A 21,938-nucleotide genomic window follows, 5' to 3' on the forward strand; every position below is an offset into this window, starting at 1 on the left:
CCTTACGCATATCGGGGTACACCACAATGTCTAAGCCTGTCGAGTTTATCATAATGAACATATCAGGGTATATTATAATGAACATGTCGAAATTCACCATAATGTTTTGAACTGTTCTGGGAGCTGTATTTATAATGTATTATAGCTGTTCTCCTGTACATATCACAATGTCACATAGTCGTACTTACTCATCCTTTCATCAGTCGTATTTGTGACGTTTCCACGCGAATTAAAGCCACTATCTGCATACGAATCTGCGCTCTGTTAAAATAAAGAGGTATAATAATAACAGTAAAGATTCAACGTGCGATGCTTGGTGTATTTGTAATTGATTAGTATATACGACTGTTTGATGTTGTAAACGTTTCATCTTACTTTTGTTTTTAAAAACAACTACCTATATGTCTGTATTATAGTTTGCCTTGACCTACCGTTTTCTGGTTTACTGTGGTAACTTGATAATCTTGGCCGATGGCTGGGACTTCTATATGAGTGTCCAGACCTTTATGATACCGTTTGAAACACCTGAAACAGTTCGGTGCAAAGGATACATTAAACCTTTAAGTGCTTTCTCAAAGCAACATCGTAATGGTTACATTCAAATATATATTTATAATTTATATTCATATTTTCTCGGTGGGGGTTGACATTATTGATACAAATTGATATAAAGGGTCGTTAGTCGATTTAAAACATTAAAAATAAGACAAACTTACCTTATCATTAGTACAACGAACGCCAAACCTAACAGAGACCCAATAATAATGAGGACAATCTCAGCAGTGTCCAGAAACGTCCCGGCTAAAAAATATATCATATATATGTCGGTAATCAATAGGCGACAATACTAGTGGAAGAACTTAATGATTTATTCGATATATAATAGAGGAAGAGGCAAAAGGTAAGGAGAACGCTACTCCTACGACAAAGTAAGAATATGCATCGATATGTGGAGGCCGAACGACTTTTTAACATCCAAGACTAATTCTAAACAGCGTGTGACGTTCTTGATTTCAATATTTTGTTATGATTTTTAATACAATTGTTTAAAATGTTATTCTTGATATATGTACATGAAAGGCAATCCACTAATGCCGTTAAAGGAAAGATATATGTTGTCCTGGATACAGTAACGACGGGTTAACTCTACCTGATCAGCGACATTAATGTATTAATATCAATAGAACAGACAATATGTAACCGTGATTCCTAAACGCTACTAAAAGTAAACAAACCAGGGGATTTGATAGGCTTCCTCCATTGGATGTCACTGAGCTTGCTGATCCCGATACTTGTACGAATCCTCATACAGACAGAATACAGAGACATGGGGTCAAGGTCAGGCAAGACAATTTCCTTTACACGCAAGGTCGCTGTCACGTTAAGTGACCGAGCCCCTGTAACATTATTGAAAAAGACAATACTGTATTACGACAAAGGTAGATGCAAAGAATGCACTATTGTAAAAAGGAACAGGAATAATCCTTATCTGGACAGTTGGCGCTTATTGTTTCATTGCATATATCGCAGTAATAATATAACTATTTATCTCGCGATATGTCTCTTAGGTTTATTGGTAAAGAGAGAGGTGATGGGCGCGAAAAAAGTGATAGTGAGAGAGAAGTGATAAGAGAAGAGGCTGATGGGAAAAGATTAGTGGTTCGGAAAGAGAGGTGTGAGAGAGGGAAAGGATAAAAAGAAGTAATTGGGAGAGAGATGCGAGAGAGAAGACAAAATTGATAGGGAGAGAAGTGATAGGAGAAAGAGACCGATTGGAAGAGAGAAGTGGTCGAGAAAGAGGAGTGAGCGAGAGAGAGGGGAGAAAAGAGAAAAAGTGATGGGGAGAGAGATGCGAGAGAGAAGAAAAAATCGATAGGGAGAGATAAGTGATAGGGAAAAAAGACTGATTGGAAGAGAGGAGTGGTTGGGAAAGAGAAGTGAGCGAGAGGGAGGGGAGAAAAAGTGACGGGGAGAGAGATGCGAAAGGGTAGAAAGAAATAATAGAGAAAGAAGTGATAGGAGAAAGAAACTGATTGGAAGGGAGAAGTGGTTTGAAAGAGAAGTGAGAGAGAGGAAAGGGAGAAAAAGAAGTGATGGAGGGAGAGAAGCGAAAGGGATAGAAGTGAAAGGGAAAAGAGACTGGTTAGATTAGAGAAATGGTTGGGAAAGAGAAGTGAGAGAGAGAGAGGGGAGAAAAAGAAGTGATGGTTAGAGAGATGCGAGAGGGAAGAAAGCAGTTATAGGGAGATAAGTGATAGGAGAAAGAGACTGATGGAAAGAAAGAAGTGGTTGGGAAAGAGAAATGAGACAGGAGGGAAGTGATGGCAAGAGATATGCGAGAAGGTAGAAAGAAGTGATAGGAGAGATAAGTGATAGGAAAGAGTGATGGGGAAAGAGAAGTGTGAGAGAGAGAGAAAAAGAGGGGGAGGGGAGTAATGACAGAGACAAAAGTGACCAAGTAGAGATGATTCAGGAGAGTTGGGTTATAGAGACAGAGAGCTGTACTGTTCTTTTTGTGATGGATATTGTAAATAAACTATATTTATATTGTTTTGACTTTTATTGCGTTATGTATTAGGGAATTGGTTTCAAAGCAGTCGTGTTCGGTTATCGTATAATGTGTCAACCTCACATTTAAATCAGTAAATAATATAGTGCGTGATTTGTGATACCTTTATATCGTATTATCCACGTATACTCAGCAGTTGATAAGAATTCCTTAACGATTTTAAGTAACAAAGGTTTAATGACATACGCAAACTGAAGGTATATTTTGAAATAGTGTCTTTACCACTAATGCAGTCCTCTTCTGTGCTTCCTTGTGTCTGTTTATAGAACAATTCGTACTGCTCTGGTTTCCTATACAGAAACTGGGCGTCACAATATCTGAATGACAGCGACACGACATTTACCGATTTCCCTTCCTGATCGTCACGTGTAAGGAGGTAAAACGTCGGCTTCACCGCTGATGAAATTAAACACAAACGTGAAAACATATTGTTAGCAAATGGTTGATTATTTCATTAAATGTAGCATAATTCAAGTAGTTATGACAAGAGCCATCCTATTTATCGCATGCTCCTATTAGTATTGCCGTTTAGTGTTATATTTATTTAAATAACCAAATACCCTAACGTATATTAAAACTACTTATTCCTTCATACCCGAGTCAGTTGCTTTGTTAGATTTACTTTCGTCATACAGGAACTGACATTCTTCAAACACCATACCACTGCTTTTATCGTCATTGGTTATGTAGGCCACCGCAAACATCCAGTCACGGTAGTTAGAATGCTTAATCTGAAGATCAGCAGAGGTAACAGGTTTCTCGATTTTCTGCCATGACATTTTGTTCTGAAATAAGTATTTCAATTAATTAAGATATTGGAATATGAAAAAGTAACGTAGACGTAGTTTGATAGCGAACAGTAGTACTGTGGTCTAGCTTTTGACAGGAGGAACTTTGGTCTGGCGTTCCAACCTTGAACCTAGAGGATACTCACACTTGCTCTAGCTGGCAAGGTGACCGTGAATACTCTTCGTAACGCACATCTTTATTTATCTATAGATACATCTCCCTGGACTTCGGCCACAAAACGAAGACGTACTCAAATATTCCTCAGTACTCGAGATGTTCTTCGCTAATTCTAGGTATGCATGAAACAACTGGGGATAAAAGGATCGTAATGAAGACCCACAAGATATTAGCACCTTTCAAAATAAACTGAGAGTTAGAGGCAGTAGAGCCAACATGAATAAGACTGCACCATACATCTGTTTCATCCTTCTAAGACCAATCACTGATGCTAAGGACCTAAAGTTATTACAGAAGGCAATCAAGAACCCCAAAAAAGTCATTCCCTACCTGACATGAATGCAGATCCTTGCTTAAAATGTACCTTAAATCTCAATGTAATGCCGTCATTCTCTACCTAACATATGTGTTGTCCCAAGCTCCCTCTACAGCGCATTCAGTGACGTCACTCCATACCTTATATGCATTGTTCCTTGCTAACTCTGCATCACAATGCATTGACGTCATTTCCTACCTTACATAGGTGCTGTTCCCGACTTCCTCTACACCAGAATACGGTAACGCCTCGAACGAGACTTTCATCAAAATTAGGTGAAATGGTCCAGGATACTCTGAACTTCGCTTCTCCGAAACCCTCAGCAATGACGTCTGTTGCACGTGGAAATTCTGTTAAGAAAATATCTCATTAATTACGGGAACCGCTACTCATCCGACCCATTTGAATCCAAATCTAAGAGACAACAGTACCACAAATATGCGCCATGTTCTAGTCATAAACTTAGAAAAGAAGATATTTACCAATATTGCTATCCTGGTCGACTAAAGGAATAGGCATCAATGCTCGTTTATTTGAACATAAGTGCTCCCCATTACACGCCCGAAGGACGATATCGTACGGTCCTTTATTCCAACAGGATGCGTGACTCAAGGCAATAGTCGCAGCAGGATTGACAATGTAGTTGTGAGAAGGATCACCTTTCAGATACACCTTGTAATACAAATCAGATAGCTCACCATTCCTCTTCTTCGGCGGCATAGGCTACGATGAAAAAGGTTATTAAGCATAAACACATATGGGGAAATTATACCATTACAATCATAAAGTGAAAAATAATATGATATTATCACTGTTCATGTACAAAATATACTACATCGTCAACACATATGGACAAAATACATAACATCATCAACGCTCCTAGACAAAATATAACGAATCATAATCATCAATGGACAAAATACATTTGATGTATACTACATCGTTTACGCTCACTGACAAATTATATCACATAATTCATGCTCATTGACAAAATACATCACATCGCAAAGGCTCGCTGACAGAATGTAATCCACATTGACAGTAAATTATGAAGTATGTAGATGTATATCTGAACGTGCTTTCCGTCGTACTATTTTATTTACGCATGGTCCAGTTGTTCAATTAATGAAAAGTTTAATGTCGACACAAAAACAGCCTTTATTGTATTTGTTACAATACCCCTACATAATGTAAAGTCCGAATGCAAGAAATAATGAAACTAGTAAATGTTTGTTTGAAACAAATGCACCCTCTGACATGTGACTTTTGCATGAAGTTTCACCAAAATATCTGAAAGAATTAGGTTAAATTGAAGCAATTGAAGATTTTCTATACAAACAAGTGTTGCCTTGACCTTGACATTCTGAAACACGTGTTGTCCGAATCACGCTCATATATTTGAAATTTGTATTAAATTTTGACAAAAATCTGTCAAAGAATAAAAGAATAAAATTTAATCCGGACGGGACGGGACGGACATTGGCAACACTATATGATAATTCACATCTTAGAGCATGCCAGCGAAATAACATCTTAGAGAATGACAGAGAAAGCCCACCTTAGAGGGTGATAGATAAATCACAGCTTAGAGGGTGACAGATAAATCAGATCTTAGAGAGTGACAGAGAAATCACACTTTTGAGAATGACAGAGTAATGACACCTTAGAGGGTGACAGAGAAATCACATCCTAGAGGGTGACAGTGAAATCACATCCTAGAGGGTGACAGAGAAATCACACCTTAGAGGACGACAGAGAAATCACACCTTTGAGGGTGACAGAGAATTCACATCCTAGAGGGTGACAGAGAAATCACACATTTGAGGATGACAGAGTTTTGTGAAAATATGCCCAAAAGTTTAGGAGAGGTTGGCTTGAAAAATTACGGGACGTCAGGCGGACAGAGAGACAGAAAGTCAGGCCGATTCCTGTATACCCCTAACTTCGTTGCAGGGGTATAATACTACTATGTTAAAAGGATACAACAGGTAGGCGGAAAACCAGGTAGTTACAGTATTCTTCACATCGAATTCTCATGATCATTAACTTGAGCAGAACTTACTGGATGTACACTGGTGACATACGGAAAACAACAAATTGAAATGTTCGGTTTAGTATTTTCACATGTACCTTGATGAAGATTTGCATCGCACAGTTAAGTTCTGTTAAGTTGTTCCATCGTCTGGGGATAAAGTACCCTCCTACTGTCGTCCTTGGGGCCACATCCGGGGCTGTCGGGGTCAGTTAACACAGTTAAGTACACTGATATGACAACTAATACCAGAGACCAGAACAAAGACAAACATATAAAATAGCGCCTGCTATAATAGTCTTATGAATACAAATAAGGCTTTTCCAACAAAAACAAGTACAGATATCTTAACAAACAAATACCAGCACAAACATTTGATAAATTCAAGTGAGAAATTTTAATGAATATAAGTACAACTAGAACCTTGACAGGTCAGTAAGGGTCCCGTATTGTGGCAATATATCACCCATAAACATCATCAAAAATAACCTATATAGCTTAGGTTCATGTTCGACTTTTGGACAATAATTTTGAACAAAAGAAGGAAACATTTACACATTTACTATAATGTGACTCCTGTGTCCTTCCACCTCATATTTGCTGTACTAATGAAAATGTAAATACTGGTGTAATCTTCGTGTGTTTGTTTTAATTTGTTTTATTTCTAAACCTCACCCATCAAGGACCATGGTCAAATTCAGAGATCAACTTTGTCTTTGAGCTTAGTATTAAAATGACCTTTACTCCAGTAAGGTATGCGATGATAGATCAACTGATTAGAGCGTCGATCACATAACCTCAGGTGAAGATCCTAGGTGAGTGGTTTGATTAGCCTTATCTGTGATGGTTGGTGTTTCTTGAGAAGCTAAGAAAGAGACATTTCAGATAGACACTCAACCCAAATCGTTATGGATGGCATGTGACATGCATCCCGTACGTTACACAGTAAGGTAACCACTATCTTCTACAGGGAGTCGCTGCCTCAACATAACACTATCTAACCCAACAAACAAACTATAACCAAGTCACTGATCTTTCGTAAGTTGACTTATCTTTTGATTCGGGCCAGTTTTGCTTCAAAATGCCGTAACAAAATTTTCATCCGTGAAATATTCTTAACTCGACATTGACATGTAACGTTTGGACCCCGTGATATTGAACGTTGGTCCATCGACCCCTCGTGTTGTTCTGACAAGCTTTGCTTCATAATATAATAACAGCATGTTCATAACTAAAAGGATACAAAACTTGCCATGAGATTGAACCCATGACCTTGACTTTAGATTAGTTGAATTCTATTCCGACTACATTTACATCATCACACAATGTTCATCAGTGAAAAATTCCAAAATTGAATTTAACCTTTGACCTAGAAATATTGACTTTAAGCCGATTGACTCAATGCTAAAATCCAACCAACATTGGTTCATAATGTCATAACAAAATACTCAATAAAATGATACAAAATTTGACCTTGACTTTAAACTAAGTGACTTTGACATTTGGTCAGTTTATTCATTGTTAAATCCGGACATACATTTCTTCAAAGTGTTATAACAAAATGTTCAATAGTGAAAAGCTACAAAAAAATGGCATTGATCCAGTTATATTGACCTCTGATCAAATATCCTAATAAATAAACGTACTAATATCCTAATAAATAAACGTACTAATATCCTAATAAATAAACGTACTAATATCCTAATAAATAAACGTACTAATATCCTTATAAATAAACGTACTAATATCCTTATAAATAAACGTACTAATATCCTAATAAATAAACGTACTAATATCCTAATAAATAAACGTACATTACAAATACAAGTACCACTACCTTATTATCAAACAATTACATATATCGTAACAAATACATATACAGATAGTGTACAGGTACATATATCGTAACAAATACATATACAGATAGTGTACAGGTACATATATCGTAACAAATACATATACAGATAGTGTACAGGTACATATATCGTAACAAATACAGATACAGATATTGTAACAAATACATGTATAGATATTGTAACAGGTGCATATATTTTAACAAATACAGATACATATACTGTAACACATACAGGTACAGATATTGTAACACATACAGGTACAGATATTGTAACAAATACAGGTACAGCTATTGTAACACGAACAGATACAAATATTGTAACAAAAACAGGTATAGATATTGTAACAGGTGCATATATTGTAACACATACAGGTACATATACTGTAACACATACAGGTACAGATATTGTAACACATACATGTACAGATATTGCAACACATACATGTACAGATATTGTAACAGGTGCATATATTGTAACACATACAGGTACAGATATTGCAACACATACAGGTACATATATTGTAACAGGTATAGATATTGTAACACATACAGGTACAGATACTGTAACATATACAGGTACAGATACTGTAACACATACAGGTACAGATATTGTAACACATACATGTTGTAACAAAATGCATGTACAGGTACTGTAGCACATACAGGTACACTTACTGTAACACATACAGGTATATATATTGTAACACATACAGGTACAGATACTGTAACACATACAGGTACATATATTGTAACACATACAGGTACAGATATTGTAACACATACAGGTACAGATATTGTAACACATACAGGTACAGATATTGTAACACATACAGGTACAGATATTGTAACATTTACAGGTACAGATATTGTAACACATACAGGTATTGTAACACGTACAGATATTGTAACACGTACAGATATTGTAACATATACATGTACATATATCGTGACAAATACATGTCAAATATTACTAATATCGGCAGGAATTGTACAATTTCTCCGTTTGATGAAGCAATGAATTACTTACCATCCTTTTCCGTTTTAAACAAAAGCCTACTGAAAGCACTCCAATTTCGTTCATCCTCAACCAATTGACTTCTTGCACGAATAGACACATTGTATTGCGTGTATGGTATCAGTTTTGTCAGACTTGTACTCGTACTGTTCTTACTGCTGTGCAATACCTTAAATTTAAAGTAGAATTGAAGTAGAGATTTTGGTTGGATATATTCATATATGAAGAATGATAACATAAAAAGACGTTTGGATGGAAAGGGTCTTGCTATATGGAAGGAACCCGGGCACCTGTGAGAATGATGTCGGATTTCACATTACAAAGTCACACATAGTCCAAAATAGAACTGCAGTTTAGCAATTAACATTTTTGATACTGCAATAATAGAATTGCAATTTTAGAATTTTGAATATCGAATTAATGTTGCAATATACATTTTCTCAGTCGTGTCAACAGTTGCATTGTTAGAATTTCGACTCCTTTAACCTTTCATATTACTATGAGTACTTTGAAGGGGAACCGGAGTAACTTCCCAGTAACCACCCTTCCAAGTCAGTTAATTATCGTACCCCCGTCAACGGAGTAAAAGACGAATGTGTAACCCGACAGCGCTACACGACCACAAATTGAGAAACTACGAAATTGAAGGTGAATTTTAGCTCGCCTGAGCTCAAAATACCTTTTGTTTGGCCCATTTTGATTCGTAGATGATGACAAAGTCGATGACGAATGTGACAAGTAGACTTTCTGGTAACATCCAGGTCAGGAGCACCTCTCTTCTGGTAATGTTAGTCACTTTGAACTGGTGCAGCTCGGATATCTTGACTGGTTAGAAAACATATCGCCTGTGACCGTCAGTATGAACTAGATTTGTCATATTTCTCACAATCAGGAATAAACTTTCTGATTTAAAGCGTATTATAATGGTTAGTAATTGTCAAAATCAAATCGTGGTACACACCAGGAACGTTTATTCCGGTCTCAGAAAACTTCGAATAACCTGTATATAAGAGAGGGATCTGGGGAAAATTCCTAACAAGAGCTGGCTATATTAGAAACTATGTGTACTTGACAGGGGCTGAATTAGTCTTTGCAAATGGAGGTCCGTGTGTCCGGTATGGGATGACGTATAATTCGCTGCCTTTAGCAGAAAAGTATGGTGTTTCTCAATATATACCAATTTGGTAATATATCTATTGATGTAGTTTTGTGGTCAGTATTTGATTTATAATAAAAATGCAGAAAAAGCAGAAAAAAACGGCGATTGTGAATAGTATCCGAAATATATGCCGTATAGGGATTTCAATCATTAAAAATGCTCGTATACCAGACACCATGAAGAACTCTAAACAAAAGAAGACTGTTTGTAGGAAAATAGTTCAATCGTAGAGTTTGAGGTAAAATGTTCAGCTTTCTGGAAATATTCCCAAACAGCACAGTTTTACAATTGTCTCGGGGAAAAAAATTGTTTTCTTACGTATATTATCTAATAGGGACATCTTTATGAATTAAAATGCCTCCCTGTATACCATATTTTTCTCATAAAATTCAGAGCGGTTATTTGCATTTCAAGGTCAAAACAGAAATAATGTTTATGCTTTTATAAAGTCATATCCGGTCAAACAAATGTCAAGGCTTCCTACTACATGCACATGTGAACATAACGTCACGGTTGTTTTGTGTCATATACGTGATCCCAACAGACTTACAGAGCATTCCCGAAACTTGTACTTCACGCTTGTACATGTATGTTATGCCGAATCTGGAATCGGTGACAGCGTTATGGCATTGTTTACAAAACAAATGTTATACCTCAGCATAAAACACTTCATACACCACTAACTCATAATCCCGCCACTAACTCTACATTTGACGACCCACTCATTACCACAAGTATAACATGGCGAGGTTATGTTGTTGTTTTTTTCATTTAGAACCGAGAATGAAGATTGTAGGGGAGTGTAGGTTAATGAGATGACAAGTAGATCCGTATGACAGTGTGGGTTTAAATAGCCCTTACAGGTTACAGCTGCAATTTCCCTCTGGCACCACTGTAAAGATCCCTTACATTTGGTTTTGGTTTATTTTGTTTAAAGTCCTATTAACAGCCAGGGTCATTTAAGGACGTGCTAGGTTTTCGAGATGGAGGAAAGCCGGAGTACCCGGAGAAAAAATCACCAGCCTACGGCCAGGACCTGGCAACTGCCCCAATTAGGTTTCGACTCGCAACCCTGAGGTGGAGGGCTAGTGATAAAGTGTTGGGACGCCTTAACCACTAGGCCACCGCGGCCACTCCCTTACCTACAGTTGCGATTTCCCTCTGGCGCCAATATTAAGATCCCTTACCTACAGTTGCGATTTCCCTCTGGCGCGAATGTAAAGATCCCTTACATACAATTGCGAATTCCCTCTGACGCCAATGTAAAGATCCCTTACCTACAGCTGTGACTTCCCTCCGGCGCCACTGTAAAGATCCCTTACCTACAGTTGCGATTTCCCTCCGGCGCCACTGTAAAGATCCCTTACCTACAGCTGTGAATTCCCTCCGGCGCCACTGTAAAGATCCCTTACCTACAACTGTGAATTCCCTCCGGCGCCACTGTAAAGAACCCTTACCTACAGCTGTGAATTCCCTCCGGCGCCACTGTAAAGATCCCTTACCTACAGCTGTGAATTCCCTCTGGCGCCACTGTAAAGATCCCTTACCTACAGTTGCGATTTCCCTCCGGCGCCACTGTAAAGATCCCTAACCTATAGCTGTGAATTCCCTCCGGCGCCACTGTAAAGATCCCTTACCTACAGTTGCGATTTCCCTCCGGCGCCACTGTAAAGATCCCTTACCTACAGCAGTGAATTCCCTCCGACGCCACTGTAAAGATCCCTTACCTAGAATTATGAAGCCTAACCGTTACGCCACAGCGTTCCCTTTTCCTACATTTATGATTGACGATGATGCCCCTCGGAAGCACTTACCTATAGTACGGGTGTCTTCAATGTATCGTGTTCGCTGGTTACTCCCCAATACATTGGTTACCGTAGCTTTGATCGTGTAGTGTCTGTTGATACCGAAGTCATTGTCCATGTCTACTCCGGAACCGGAAGGAGGACTCCAGTAGCAGTAGTGGTTCCCAGGAACGGGACAATTTAACCATTCTGTAGACCTGAGACACGCAAATTGCTTACAGGTTTGTTTCCTGAGACACTCGTGGCAATATTTAAACACTCCGTAATATCAAACCTACTCCTTTATCATGTCTTACTAAAGACCCTTATATCAAAATGTGTAGTATCATACCTATTCCATTTTTATGTCTTACTTAAGACACTCGTGCCAATACATCAATAATCTGTAATATCATACCTACAATATACTCCATAATATTGTTTTACTAGAAACATTAATATCAACATTCTGTAAAATATTTTGAAATGTATTTTTTTATCATTTGTTCGTGGTTGATTGGTTATATAGTTACCAGGACGATTGGAATTCGAAGGTCACATTGAGCCAAAGACGGGATTTGGCGTCTCTCTCTGCAAGCTTTACATTACAGTTCATATCACAGTGATTTCTGGAGAAACAGTATATATCTTCCGGGGTTGATGGCCGGTCTTAAAATAAAACATAACCAAATCAAAATTAGGAAATCAGTCATTCTCGTCATTATACAATTGATTATACTGATTCATCATAATGTATTTTTCCATTTGCTCCGCATTGCCACTATATAACATTACCAAACAAGTGGAAAGTTATCAGACCATAAGTCTCTAACAATTTCCATTGGTGTAGTGATACGAAATATACCCATATCCTCAGACTGGTATTCTGTCCTGATCATTTAACTTTACAAAATGTCCAACTGAATATAAACAAGGACATATATCGTCAAGATCCCTCCTCGGGGGTTTAGGTAATAAGTCTACCAAACAAGTTTCATTTCCTTCAAAAGATATCGTGCGGAAAGCGAATCCGGACGCACGGAAGGACGGGCGTACGGACGGAATCCATTTGAATATCCCCCGCTTCGTTGGGCGGGGGATAACAAAGTATATTATTTCTATATACTGTATAAACAATGGTACACTTCATCTTCTTCCCACAGGGAAACTTAATGTCCCTGAGAAATGAATTCCACAATATCATTGGCTGAAGAGTACTAGGTTCTGACATATCTGAGCCTAAATAAGATTGTCGCAACTTTAGCAATATTTTCAAGTTCTAGCTTTCTGTGGGATTTATCACCCTTGAATTTTGCGGAGATCACGTGCAAACACGGGAGGTAGGGCAAGAATAAGAAGTCAATCTGTTGTCCGTTTAAATAAATTCATCATTCGAGGAGAGAGGACTTCGCAACTCATGACTTGGTCCCGAACCAAATTTGGCAAATTGTGTTCGTCTTTTGTGGACGAGAAACTCACCGAGATGAGTACCGACCCACTTACTGGAGTTAACCGACACGTACACGGTACTTAGGAAGCTTTCATATTTGCTCATTATTAAGTATCATATTGTGTACTGGGTTCAAGATAACCAGTTTTAGATATGGTTTAGTTCTCTGGGTGAAAGATGTCTGTAACTACATTTTAAGTAAAACTGACATGTGTTGCGCAAGACTGAAACGCACCAAGTTATTATTTTTTCCCATTCACAGTACATATATCATAATCACCGTGTATACCGTCCCTTTTGGGGGCACGGCTATGCGGCGTAGGAGGGCATGACTCCGAAGCAGCACATATGTAATTGAGGTGAAAACTCATGTTGATATTATTCCCATAAGGTATCATTCGTATCAAATACTTACACCACGGAACCCAGGGATGTCTAAGGTGTCTCTAGACGTAATCAGATTGTAATACTTCCACAACATTTGCCAAAAAACAAACATAGTGATAACTGCATTGCTTTCAAGCAGGTATAATGCTTGAAATTGTTTGAGAGTGGTCAAAATTCATTTTAAAATACATTAATACCGATTTCTATAGCGAAACCCTTAAAATTGCACATTTACGATCACATTTTCTGTGTTGCCCATGCGGTCATTACTGTCTGCGGCGCAGGAGTTTACGACTGTAAGAAATTCATTAGCATCGACTTTGTTATATTAGCTTTACAGATGGCTTCATCAAATCTCCTACGTGATGAAGAAACAACAGAGAATCCAAGGCATATATGCCCCATCTGTAACACACACACTGGAATCGTCGCTGGCACGACACGTCAGGAGGAATGGTGGTATCCAACACCAATGCTGTCACTGCGGGAAATCCGTCATGTTAGAAGTTAACCTCCAACAACAGACAGTCGTGACCGCATGGTTACACAGAAAATGTTATCGTAAATGTGCAATTTAAGAGTTTCTCTGTGAAAATCGACATTTAACGTGTTTTGAAATGATGTATTGATCATTCATAAACACTTTTCAAGCATTATACCAATTTGAGAGCAATGCTGTTATCCGGGAAATGCCATTTTCACCATGTTCGTTTGGTAATTTTGTCGATCTAGCAAATATTGTGGAAATTCCTGAGTAAACGGCACAAAATACGTTAAATCCGATTACGTCTAGAGGTACCTTAGACATCCCTGGGTTCCGTGGTGTAAGTATTTGATACGAATGATACCTTATGGGAATAATATCAACATGTCACATCTGTGCCGCTTCGGAGCCGTGCCCTTCTACGATGCATAGCCGTGACCACCAATGTGGCGATGTGCAGGGTTTGGTTTGTTTGGTTTGTTTTTGTTTAACGTCCTATTAACAGGGTCATTTAAGGACGTGCCAGGTTTTGGAGGTGGAGGAACACCGGAGTACCCGGAGAAAAACCACCGGCCTACGGTCAGTACCTGGCAACTGCCCCACGTAGGTTTCGAACTCGCAACCCAGTGGTGGAGGGCTAGTGTTAAAGTGTCGGTACACCTTAACCACTCGGCCACTGCGGCCCCTGTGCAAGGTGATAATGTTCTTGCCCTACCATGAAGCAAATTGGAAGCGTAATTCATCTCTTCTATGAAGAGCTCGCAAGGGGAGACTAACTCGGAAAATCCTTCAGGGTCCAGGAGACGGATACCAAATAATTAATAATTTGGGGTCATCTTATGCCATGGAAGTTTCCAGCCAAATTTCATCAAAATGTGAAAAAAATACGGGAGGAGCACGACGAACGACAACGCACGGATCATGATAGCAATAAGTCTTGATCCTTTGAGTCAAATGACCTAAAATTCCACTCCGTAAAGATGTTTCTATGAAGGTCTCACACAAATAATTCACCCAATCAGCTACCAGAACCAAATCCGTAAAGGAAAAGATGTTTCTTATTTTTACATTAAAATTTGAAAATAAAAAAATGTACTATCCTGCTATAAACAGAATGACGTAGGATAACGGGTGTAAGAAGGTGGGGAATCCCCTAGGTGGGGGTTCCTAAATCCACCTTAAATAGAATGACATGATATAACGGTTGTTAGAAGGTGGGAACTCCCCTAGGTAGGGGTTCCTACATCCTCTATAAATAGAATGATGTGAGATAATGGGTGTACGAAGGTGGGAACTCCCCTAGGTGGGGGGTTCATAAATCCACTATAAATAGAATGATGTGAGATAACGGGTGTAAGACGGTGGGAACTCCCCTAGGTGGGGGTTCCTACATTCACTATAAATAGAATGATGTGAGATAACGGGTGTAAGATGGTGGGAACTCCCCTAGGTGGGGGGTTCCTACATCCACTATAAATAGAATGATGTGAGATAACGGGTGTAAGATGGTGGGAACTCCCCTAGGTGGGGGTTCCTACATCCACTATAAATAGAATGATGTGAGATAACGGGTGTAAGAAGGTGGAAACTCCCCTTAGGTGGGGGTTCCTACATTCACTATAAATAGAATGATGTGAGATAACGGGTGTAAGATGGTGGGAACTCCCCTAGGTGGGGGTTCCTACATCCACTATAAATAGAATGATGTGAGATAACGGGTGTAAGATGGTGGGAACTCCCCTAGGTGGGGGTTCCTACATTCCACTATAAATAGAATGATGTGAGATAACGGGTGTAAGATGGTGGGAACTCCCCTAGGTGGGGGTTCCTACATCCACTATAAATAGAATGATGTGAGATAACGGGTGTAAGATGGCGGGAACTCCCCTAGGTGGGGGTTCCTACATCCACTATAAATAGAATGATGTGAGATAACGGGTGTAAGATGGTGGGAACTCCCCTAGGTGGGGGTTCCTACATCCACTATAAATAGAATGATGTGAGATAACGGGTGTAAGATGGTGGGAACTCCCCTAGGTGGGGGTTCCTACATCCGCTATAAATAGAATGATGTGAGATAATGGGTGTAAGATGGTGGGAACTCCCCTAGGTGGGGGTTCCTACATCCGCTATAAATAGAATGATGTGAGATAATGGGTGTAAGATGGTGGGAACTCCCCTAGGTAGGGGTTCCTACATCCATTTTAAATATCAGGATTACTGTCTTTCAAATGACAGTAAACCTATCCATTAACATAGATCAGTTTGTGAAAACTTTAAATTTTAATTTGATATTTTCATATAATTTTAACTTCAAATGACGATTGATGGGATGGAGTCACAGGAAGTAACATGTAGTAAGATAATGATTAAACTCACATCCGACCCGGACATAGGTCATGGAGATGGTTTCATGGTTATTTTGGAAACTACAATAGTACGTATGGTTATTCTCCCCTTGAAGACTTGGAATAACTGTCCGGATGGATGAAGAGTTGACGGGTTCTGACGATAAGGTGGAACACTTTAGGTCCATACAATGACGTATGGAAAGGCTGTCTGACGAGTTGTTCATATCTTCTCCACTGTATGAGCATATCAGCTCCAACTGCTCACCGACAGGTATATACTGAGTTCCGGATGGCTCCATATCTACGAATAAAGTAATACTTTATCATCGCAGGCGCTTGCATAAAAAAATTGTTGATATAATCTGTTGATATGGTAGGGGTCAAAATAAACTGGTATCTGCATAAATGACAAATAAAGGATAACTTCATTATCACAGGCGCTTGCATGTAAAATGTTAATTCTAAAAATTCCAATGCATTTTTTAAGTTGATATATGTCATTTATACAGATACCAGGCAAATAGGCTAGAATCATTCATTGAAAACAAAATTTGTAGCCCTTCATTCCAGCATCCTACAAATCCAAGGACGGGTCTCTAGACATCTTGGTTATTAAGTTGTTTAAAGATCTCACCCTCTGTGACACCTTTGACCTTGAACGTAAGACAAGGTCATTTACATGTATTTACATGTACTTGCACACACTTGGAAGTTCTTCACCTCTGCACGCTACAGACCAGGCATGCTTATTACTGAGAAGTTGTTTAAAGACTATAATCTATTTGACCCCTGCGATAAGACTATAGTCTATTTGACCCCTGCGATAAGACTATAGTCTATTTGACCCCTGCGATAAGACTATAGTCTATTTGACCCCTGCGATAAGACTATAGTCTATTTGACCCCTGCGATAAGACTATAGTCTATTTGACCCCTGCGATCTTGAATGTTGGTAAAGGTTATTTCCTTTGAACAAGTTTGATAGTCCTTCTCTCGCGCACTGCCCAATAACAGACATGAGTCCCTTAGATATTGAGACGTATTTTATTGCATTAGACACATTTGACCTTAAATGTAGGTCTAGGTCATTCATTCGTACTGGCTTGATAGCCTTTTACCCAAGCCTGCTACAGGCATTATATCATGTCTCTAAGCCTTTTGGTTATAGAAAATAAGGAAATACAACACATTCTCTTTTCTTTTTGAAATTCATATCCACACTCCCCTTGATCTGACGTCCATTCCACATTGAAATTATGAGACATTATGAATTAAAACAATTTCAATAATATATCACAGTTAATTAATATTTATATAGAATTTGTCTACGCCGACATAAAATATTATAGCAGGTTTTGGCAGTAAAACGTAACACACTAGGATTACTGAGGAGCGCTGACAAAAGATTGGTAGCGGAAAGATTTTACTGCAGCTTATAAACATACAAACAATCCTCATTATTCCGAATGAACAAATTACAAAGGAATTTGCGTGTAGCAGGCGTTACGTCGTCATGAAATCATTATCAATGTCTGACTTGCATACTTACGTGTACAGTTTGTAGTATCACATTGTACAAGGGACAGGAGAGTGACAAAAAGGGCTGAAGTTAGAGACCACTTCAGCGAAAAATAATCCATCATATCATCGTCGTGAATCAGGGTTACTCTTCCACATAAACGTCGATTATTACGGCACAAAGTCAGGAATATTACAATACACGTCCGATATGATCCTGTGTTGGCCTTCTCTCCATGTTCTAGCGAATCCCTATCGATCTTGGTTGTCGATATGCATGCTGCAAAAACCCAATATGAGACAACTATTCGATTATGTTTAAAGTTTGTAACCAAACCTTTAACCATATGGACAGCGACGTGATCCATAACCAGATGACATTGGTATATTATACCACATAACAATAGAATACACATGTGTGTGAAGAAAAAAACCTGATCCAAATCGTCTGCAAGGATTAAACAAAGGACGTCAAACGGTTATGCCCCTGTCACACTTTACCGGATTGGGCCACCGGACGTGAAACGGATAACATTTTTGGATATCCGGTGATGTTCGTCAATATCCGTTTTATGTCCGTTTTATGTTCGGTTCATTCGTTTCATGTCAGGTGATGTACGGTGCGTCCGGTGGTATCCGTTGGAAAGTTTTGTGCATGCACAAAACTTGAAACGGACAGTAACGGATAAGAATATTCGTTGGCTGTCCTGTGCATGTCCGTTTTGTCCTGTATATATCCTGTCATTGTTCGTTTATATGCGGTAGGTGTACGGGGGGCATGCGTTACCCAGTCCGTTAATGGAACTTGAACGCACACATAACGAACACATAACGGACACATAACGGACAAACACAGGATGCTTGCAGGATTAACACCGGACACGACGAATAGACAAACGGATTGAAAACGGATAACACGCACAGAACGGATGAATACAGAATACCTACATGATACCTACAGGGGGAGGACTGACTACTGACAGAAACTGATTAATTATCGCAGGCATATCATCACCACCTTTATCATGCTCTGTTTCAGTTTCAGTTTCGGTTTCCTGTGCAACAGCATCAACAGCATCGACAGACACTTCTTCTGTGTCTTGCGCTTTTGCAGGAACGTTTTTTTTTTTATTTTTCTACCGCGAGGCATTTTGGCGAGGCAGTCAGCACTGCAACTTTTTGACAACTGATCGCCGGAGAAATGCATATATCTTTTTTTTTCTGCACGCGCGCGTTAATATCCGTTAGGTGTTCGGTTTGTCCGGAATGCATCCTGTACACGTCCTGATTCACCGGTTCATGCTCGTTTGTTGTTCGTTACTCATTCGGAGACACCCGGTTGGTAGTACGGTAGCCGTACGTTACATGTTCGTTATTGGTACGTTTTATCCGTTCCATATTCGGTGCAAGTACGTCGTCAGTTTGGATTTTTGTACCGGACTGACAACTTTGCCACCGTATACCACCGGATAACAAAAAATTATATCCGTTGATGTCCGGTACACCAATCCGGTCAAGTGTGACAGGGGCATTAGTTCGTTCAGTTAGCTAATTGATAAACGTATGTGAAAGCTGCGTCCTACAAAAGTAATCAAAGGTACTTAAAAGGAAAAATGCCTGCATTAAACTTTTTTCCTGATATCCATTTTTGGAAATGGGAGTTAATGGCATAGCAGAAAACGCAAGAAGAATTATATGTCCGTGTGTTCGGTTTTTGTTTTATGATCGGTCAAAGATACCAATTTGACATAATATGTGATTTTGAGTGAATTTAGCTTGCGTCTTGATAAAGGGGCGGATTGCCTCGAAAATTCGACAATTTACTTGTCTGTACTGTTATTATTACTACTTGACAAATTATATTATATGATATATCCTGGCTTATATACATTTGTAAAATGCACCGTGACTTATAGGTAGATACATATAAAATGTATCGTGATCTGTATGTAGATATTTATAAAATATATCCTGGCTTATATATAGATGTATATAAAATATATCCTGGCTTAAAATAGGTAAATATGTAAAAAAAAAAAACAAAAAAAAAACCATCTTGGCTTATATGTAAAATAAATATCTGGTGGCGATATGAAGACAGTAAATAAAGAATTATAAATTGATATTGCATCAAGTTTGACCCACATATACAGAGTCTGTAACATTATCCATGTAGACAGACCGCTTCCTTAAAATAGAAAGCACTCAAGTGTGTTATTCAAATGTTTTTTACCAGTTATGTTGTTTTAAAAGTAAATCTACAAAGACCGTGATGGTTTTTATATAAAATAAGATATTGTGGAAGCTTGATTGACTTATGACCGAGGGGAAATGTGGTATCAGATATAACGTATTAATGTTATCATCATAGGAAATCGTGAACAAAATTTCTTGACAGATAAATGACAATACCATCACAGTTGTAGAATATTTGTATTAATGAACCGTAGGCAATCTCTGATGAGAAATGATTTACGAAATTACTACGTTTAATATGTTTGAAGTGACTACGTTTAATATGTTTGAAGTGACTACGTTTAATATGTTTGAAGTGACTACGTTTAATATGTTTGAAGTGACTACGTTTAATATGTTTGAAGTGACTACGTTTAATATGTTTGAAGTGACGTTTAATATGCTTGAAGTGACTACGTTTAATATGTTTGAAGTGACTACGTTTAATATGTTTGAAGTGACTACGTTTAATATGTTTGAAGTGACTACGTTTAATATGTTTGAAGTGATTACGTTTAATATGTTTGAAGTGACTACGTTTAATATGTTTGAAGTGACTACGTTTAATATGTTTGAAGTGACTACGTTTAATATGTTTGAAGTGACTACGTTTAATATGTTTGAAGTGACTACGTTTAATATGTTTGAAGTGACTACGTTTAATATGTTTGAAGTGACTACGTTTTCTCAAAAACAATAAACTGTTCTTTATACAATCCGGTCGAGTCCCCACGTTCGTCGCGCGTTCTCACCTTTCTAAGTAAAAAGGAAGAAACAAACTAATTGTTGTTGATCAAAAATGTTTTGACATGTTTTTAATTTACTTCGCCAGGGTCTGTCGATAGTGGCACGATGAGCTTCCATAAGTCTCATTTTCATCTAGATCGTAACTTAATTGGAGTATGACGCAATAACATCTCACATGACCTATTTAGTTTGCATTGTTGATCTGCATGCTGCGGTAAGTTAAGTTTTATCAGAATTCTCCCTGTAAATTAAAACGAACGGAAATCCTGATACGTGGCGTAAATTGATAAATATATTTATAGAATTATTGTCTTTCGATGTATTTATATATATCTCCATATCAGCTACGATATGTTTATACATATCTCCATATCAGCTACGATATATTTATATATATCTCCATATCAGCTACGATATATTTATAAACATCTCCATATCAGCTACGATATATGTATATATATCTCCATATCAGCCACGATATATTTATATATATCTCCATATCAGTAACGATATATTTATATATATCTCCATATCAGCTACGATATATTTATATATATCTCCATATCAGCTACGATATATTTATAAACATCTCCATATCAGCTACGATATATGTATATATATCTCCATATCAGCCACGATATATTTATATATATCTCCATATCAGTAACGATATATTTATATATATCTCCATATCAGTTACGATATATTTATATATATATATCTCCATATCAGCTACGATATGTTTATACATATCTCCATATCAGCTACGATATGTTTATACATATCTCCATATCAGTAACGATATATTTATATATATCTCCATATCAGTAACGATATATTTATATATATCTCCATATCAGTTACGATATATTTATATATATATCTCCATATCAGCTACGATATATTTATAAACATCTCCATATCAGCTACGATATATGTATATATATCTCCATATCAGCCACGATATATTTATATATATCTCCATATCAGTAACGATATATTTATATATATCTCCATATCAGTTACGATATATTTATATATATATCTCCATATCAGCTACGATATATTTA

The 21,938-nt window shown here is 37.9% G+C and overlaps 1 protein-coding gene across 1 annotated transcript in view; it reads right to left on the minus strand.

Moving 5' to 3' along the window:
• LOC117325382 overlaps positions 1 to 21,938 on the minus strand; it is a 34,329-nt gene that overhangs the window by 2,752 nt on the left and 9,639 nt on the right. Inside the window, exons 2-16 of the mRNA XM_033881554.1 lie at positions 17,918 to 18,166; positions 16,397 to 16,669; positions 12,230 to 12,365; positions 11,727 to 11,914; positions 9,433 to 9,578; positions 8,766 to 8,922; positions 5,982 to 6,082; positions 4,334 to 4,574; positions 4,050 to 4,201; positions 3,165 to 3,354; positions 2,792 to 2,965; positions 1,236 to 1,397; positions 717 to 801; positions 432 to 525; positions 189 to 261 (exon numbers count right to left, since the gene is read on the minus strand). Coding sequence (XP_033737445.1) covers positions 189 to 261; positions 432 to 525; positions 717 to 801; positions 1,236 to 1,397; positions 2,792 to 2,965; positions 3,165 to 3,354; positions 4,050 to 4,201; positions 4,334 to 4,574; positions 5,982 to 6,082; positions 8,766 to 8,922; positions 9,433 to 9,578; positions 11,727 to 11,914; positions 12,230 to 12,365; positions 16,397 to 16,669; positions 17,918 to 18,166 — 2,421 coding nt within the window. The remainder of the gene's footprint in view (positions 1 to 188; positions 262 to 431; positions 526 to 716; positions 802 to 1,235; positions 1,398 to 2,791; positions 2,966 to 3,164; positions 3,355 to 4,049; positions 4,202 to 4,333; positions 4,575 to 5,981; positions 6,083 to 8,765; positions 8,923 to 9,432; positions 9,579 to 11,726; positions 11,915 to 12,229; positions 12,366 to 16,396; positions 16,670 to 17,917; positions 18,167 to 21,938) is intronic.

Source organism: Pecten maximus, chromosome 4, assembly GCF_902652985.1.
Source record: "Pecten maximus chromosome 4, xPecMax1.1, whole genome shotgun sequence".
In the NCBI taxonomy this organism is placed as follows: Eukaryota; Metazoa; Mollusca; class Bivalvia; order Pectinida; family Pectinidae; genus Pecten; species Pecten maximus.